A 5,829-nucleotide genomic window follows, 5' to 3' on the forward strand; every position below is an offset into this window, starting at 1 on the left:
ATAGATGCTGTAATAAGGTCTATCATGTTTTAGCTAATATGGAGGGCAGATCTTCTTATCAATTAATCATACTGATGGAAGAAATCCCAATAGCTGTAACAGCTATGGCCTTAGACGATATATCCTATTCTTTCAGTTGAATGAAATTCAGCACTTTATCAAAAAGAAAATAATCCAACAGAGAAAGCAAAAGCACCATAAAAGGAAGAGATTGACATATAGATAAAATAAATTTATTTTTTTAGAAGCTACAAATTTAGTTCAGCAAACCGCTTTCCCTTGGAGGTCCAAGATAGGGTTTTTTATTTTATTTTCCCCCTCCAAGAATGAAAAAACAAATGATGCTGCTTTTCCGTTCCATTGTTAATCATATCACCAAAACCAGTGCACTATCGTATTATAAAGTAGGAAAGATTTCGTAATGATGGCATAATGAAGCCGTCATGCCCTCTATTTTCGCACTCTTTACAAAATGAATTTTGCTAAATATTGATTTTAATGGAAAAAGAGATCACAGAAAGGCATGGAGAGAATGAAAGGATACAATTAAGCAAATACAAAGACTTATATTTCCAGCATTTTGGATATACAATGGCTACACACACACACACACAGTTATTGGCTATAGTACTCTATACATTCAGCCCTAGCTAGATACTATTATGCAGAGACTATTGAATCAAAGGACTAAGCTTGGAATTTAAAGATGCTAATGCACATCACAATCTTGATCGTATGAACAGGATTAATGGAAATCACCTAGCTGACTCGGGCATTTACATGTTACCAAATAATAATGCTTCATATGCAATCTATATATGTCCATGCTCTTTTTGTTTGTTCCTTAATATGAGCACCCACCCATTCGTCTATGACATCAACATTCCATGTTCTATGCTTTCCGTTCTTCGTTCGTGTTTCGTAGAACATGACCAATCCCAGGGCTGTGACCCGGTACTGTAGGTCGGAAATCATCTGCGACTCCTGTGACTGAATGTTCAATGCTGACAGCCTTTGAGGCAGTAATTTCACTCTTATCTGCTGATAACTTATGGCCAATACCACGGCTGTTACCAGTTGTCTTTGGTTTGGATGCTGTGACAGAATCTCCGGAACTGGAGCTAGTATCAGGCGCCTTTGGGTCAGTACCTTCACTGTCATTCTCTGAAAAGAGATGGCCAATCCCAGGACTGTGGCCTGGTGTTGTGGGTTTGAATGCTGTACCAGAACGTTCGATACCAGAGCCAGGTGCCTTTGGAGAAACTTCCTCATTGTCATCATCATCATCATTGGCAAGAGCATGGCCAGCCCCAGGACTGCGACCTGGTGTTGTTGGCTGGAAATCATCTTTGAAGTCAGTGAGAGAATGTTCGCTGTTGGAGTTAGTCCCTATAGTCTTTGGATGCCCAATACCAGGATTAACGCCCGGTGTTGAATCATCCTTATAAACAGCAGCAGAATTGCCAAAGCGCAGGACTGCAGGATGGGGTATTTCTTTTCTGCCCGCCTTGGAATGGTGAACACTAGGATTGTGAGTAACTGGGGGTGCAGGTAGAGAAACTTTCTGGTTCTTCGCATTGTTGTAGTGTGATTTGGTATTCAAACCCTGCTTGACCACATCTTCTATGGAGTCCTTTCCAATGGAAACAAGTTCCTGCTTATTCGTTAACTTGATTGGCCTGCCTTCAGTGAACAGAATTTGAAAGCAAGTAATAAGTGCAAGAATAAATAGAGCACATTTGCATGTTTCCGCCATAATCAACTAGAGTGGGAAAGGAAGTGAAGGTTTTGTTGTATGATAGGACGAAATGATTCGAGGAACAATTGAAGCTGCTACGAGCAGTAGTAAAGCTGATTAAGGTTCAAGCCACCACATTGAGAATAAGTCTTGCATTGTTGGTGGTATTTATAGCCATAACAGGTACGCGCCTGTGGAAATCCTCACCTCATAAACTATGTTTGTGGTCCTCAGAAGATTATCATTTTGGACGGTTTGTATGCTGAAGGGTCCTCACAAGATTGACTATCTGACCGATTTTTTCCCAACTTCGCACGTCGCACTCACTACCACTGCTGTTTATAATTATGTAGTGCTTTTGTTTTCTTTCCTTTTCAATAAACTTTGATTTTGCACTTACTTTTGTAATCAAAATTAGATTTTGCTGAATCTGAATTATTGTAGGACTAGAAATATATATCTCGTTCTCGTACACAAGATGAAAGGAAGAGTAGTGGGATTTACTTCAACAATCAAACAAACTATTTGAAGATAGTTTTGTTTAAATTGATGAATTTATGTATATGCTGAAAATTTTCATTATTTATGGAGGAGCAATTAGACTATCTCGTATAGCTTTAAGTTAGTAGTCGAACTCACCATCTAAATGGTGGTCAAGTGGTAAGGACTTGAAATCAAGGGGTTTGCTCCCTCTGTAATCTCAGGTTCGAGTCCTTGGTTGTTCATATGATGGCCACTGGAGGCTTACATGGTCGTTAACTTCAGGGCCCGTGGGATTAGTCGTGGTGTGCGCAAACTGACCCGAACACCCACGTTAATCTAAAAAAAAAGAAAAAAAAAAGTTAGTAGTCGAACTCAAGCTCTTTTTTATTATATATTATTTATTTATTTCGCGCAAGCTACAAATCCAATTAATGGGTCTTTTAAAATGTTCTTATTAAGCCATAAAATGGTAAAGTTGAAAGCTTGTATATTTTAATGTCAAATCACTCATACTCCATGTTGCTATTTTGTTTCAAAATAGTCTTTGTTTGATATTAGATATTTGAATATGGATATCAACACTTATACATTTTATTATATGAAATTTCTTTTTTGAAAAACTACTGAAATAAGGAAAATTTTTATTGTAATCGAGGAGCAATTAATAATATTTTATTAGTTATTTTTCATGATTTATTTTAAAGAAAAAGATATATACAAAAACAAAAATTAATATAAAATCTACCATCCACAAAACAATATATAATAATATCTTCACTTATTATTTTTTTCTCCTCGTTTTATATCTTTATTTTTTTATAATAAATCTTAAAAAATAATTAATCAGATATCACTAATTACTCTCTAAAATTAACATAAAATTACTCTTGAGTTGTATACACATGCATATGAAACACACATCAACGTGTATATAAATCTTGAATTCCAGTAACATAGCTTGCACCTATGCAACGCTTGAAACTTGATCCTTGACCTTTCATTGTGCTGAAATGTTGGTTTATTGTTTGAATACGATACTGAGGGAGGCCATCTATTTAATCAATATTTTTGACAGCTCGGACTGGCATTGTGTCCATAGCAAAGTGCCATCCTTCACCACCAAGATACTCCAAAATGATAGGGATTATACATTTACTCTCCACTTAAAGATATATATATTAAATGTTGATGGTTTATATACAAAGCTTACAACTAATTTTCCTCGACAAGTTCGAGTGAAACACATATGTCCTTAGTCTGCTTTTTTTAACTTAATTGTTTATGATACCTGCAAACTTTCAAATAGGTTTGGAATGATTAAATGCTGCTAAAAGTTAGAGATTCTTTTTGAGTGGTGACCACAAAATCTTTCCTTGATCGCTCTTCGAATTATTATTGATTCTCAAGCATTTCTGAACATATACATACTGAAAGGTTTCTAATTGGCTCATACACCACAAAATAAAAATGTTAATTGCCATTATGAAAACAATTGAATATATATTTGTTCTCGCTAGGTGGTCATTGGAACTACAAAACCTTATTCAAGTCGAACTCCAAAAACCAATAGCACTAATTTACTTCTTCTATACAACAATATCCCTTTTTCTTCTTCTTCTTAATTCTTAAATATATGTACTTTACCATGATAATACCTAATATGCCATTGTATTGGGTATGGTAACGCTTCTCTTTCATTTTTGGAGATTAGGGCTTGTTATTCTAATAGTTTTGGTTCCTTCAAATAAGTTCTTATTGTATTATTCTCTTTTCATAGTTGATTCTTCAAATAAGTTCTTATTGTATTATTCTCTTTTCAGAGTTGTTTCAGCCTTTAAGTAATTGTTATTTATCTTGTTGTGAATTGGCTAACCATGTGATAATAAAGTTCGTATTAATTTGTATATCGGAGCTAGACTTTAAAATCAAGTTATATTTTTTAAAAAAAATTATCTTTTTATATTCCATAAATTTAATTGTGTTTTTCAGTCTTTTTCTTCTCTTTTTGTTTTTGGCATCTAAGTACAAAAAAAGAGTTATTTCATTTAGTTATTTTCCTTAAACATATCAATAGCATAAAAAGTAGATAAAAAAGAAGAAGAAGAAGAAGAAGGAAGAATAGACATTATTTAAGCTTGTTTCAATTTTATCGTGAAAACAAAAACAATTGAGAAATCGAGTCAAACCATCTTAAAATTGCTTCAAAACTTATTTTAATGGTTATTTAGGGGTGAAAATAAATTATATATTAAATTTGGGACCTTTTTATGTCCTTTGATTAGGGTTTAATTTTACCACAAACTAATTATAGATGGATTTTTTATACCTAGACAATGACTTATAAACTAAGATATATTATTTATTGGGTACAAAGGTAATACATATAAAATTTTATGTTATTCAAATATTTTTGGTTTGGATTTCAATTAAGGTGCTTAAAATTGGGCGATGGATTAAATTTACATCAAGTTACAAAAACGTGTTTATACTACTATTTTTTTTGACATGATAAATTTTCTTTTATTATATTTGGGTTAGTTAGGAGTCAAATAAGTGTTTTCATTAATTTTTACTTTTTTTTTTAATGAGAGTCTTCATATCATTCATATTTTGTACGAATTTATTTGCTACTCACAAAATCATAATTGTAGTTACAGTTTGCTTGTTTCCAATATCTTATTGATTCTTGAGCCACTTTATATATAATTGGTTAGCATTATGATATCCATTGACTTTGTTTCGATGATTTGTAGTTTTGAAAGAATTGCAAGAAGGTGAGCTGAGAGGTAAGATGCTTATTGAGAACAATTGGGTGAAAAGCCTTAAATTGTGTGAAACACGGGAGTTGTGAGGATATATCTTATTATTAGTAATATTTTTTTACAGATTCAAAGATGTCTAAAAATAACAAGTCTATGATACCTAAAGCAGATGATACATTTCATATGTAAGTTTTTGCCTAGCAACTGGAGTTGTTGGCTAAGGTGATGAAGGATCTAAAAGATAAGATGACTTTGATGAGATAAAAAATAGAGGGATGGATGGCTTGAGGATAGGATTTGATTAGAGAGGAAACATTATTTGAAAGGTCATTCAGAATATTAAAACTAACTTTGTTGATGAAAATGTAGATGTAAATGATGATGATTATGAATTTGAATTTATGGGCTAAGAGAATAATATTGGTTTGAATAAGGCTAGAACGCATATTAGTCTTGACAATGGTGGAGCATTCTGCTAGAGGGAGAATTCTTGGTATTTTAAGCATCATGATGATTCGGGTGGAGAGTTAGGAACTATTAAGTTAAAAATGCATGTTTTCTAAGGAAATAATAATACAGAGAGATAGCTAGAGTGGATAAAGAAAGTTGAATGAATCTTTGACTACCATCACTACATAGAACAAAAAAAGCTAAAACCCATTGTTATTGAGTTTATAAATTATACATTAATATGGTGGGATCAACTTGTTTTGAGTAAAAAAAAAATAATGGAGAAAAGCTTATTGATTAATGGGATGATATGAAAGCTATAATAAGAAAATAATTTTTTCCTAACTTTTATTATGAAGAGCTCTTTGAAAAATAATAAAGTTTACATCAAGGGTT

The 5,829-nt window shown here is 32.8% G+C and overlaps 1 protein-coding gene across 1 annotated transcript; it reads right to left on the reverse strand.

The window, feature by feature from the left end:
* Positions 1–731: 731 nt before the first annotated feature.
* On the reverse strand, positions 732–1,857 carry LOC105115021 (uncharacterized). The gene has a single exon (XM_011011785.1). The coding sequence runs from the start codon at positions 1,754–1,756 to the stop codon at positions 893–895; it is 864 nt and encodes a 287-aa protein (XP_011010087.1). The 5' UTR covers positions 1,757–1,857; the 3' UTR covers positions 732–892.
* Between the last annotated feature and the right edge of the window lie 3,972 nt (positions 1,858–5,829).

Source organism: Populus euphratica, unplaced genomic scaffold, assembly GCF_000495115.2.
Source record: "Populus euphratica unplaced genomic scaffold, PopEup_1.0 scaffold623.1, whole genome shotgun sequence".
Lineage (NCBI taxonomy): Eukaryota > Viridiplantae > Streptophyta > Magnoliopsida > Malpighiales > Salicaceae > Populus > Populus euphratica.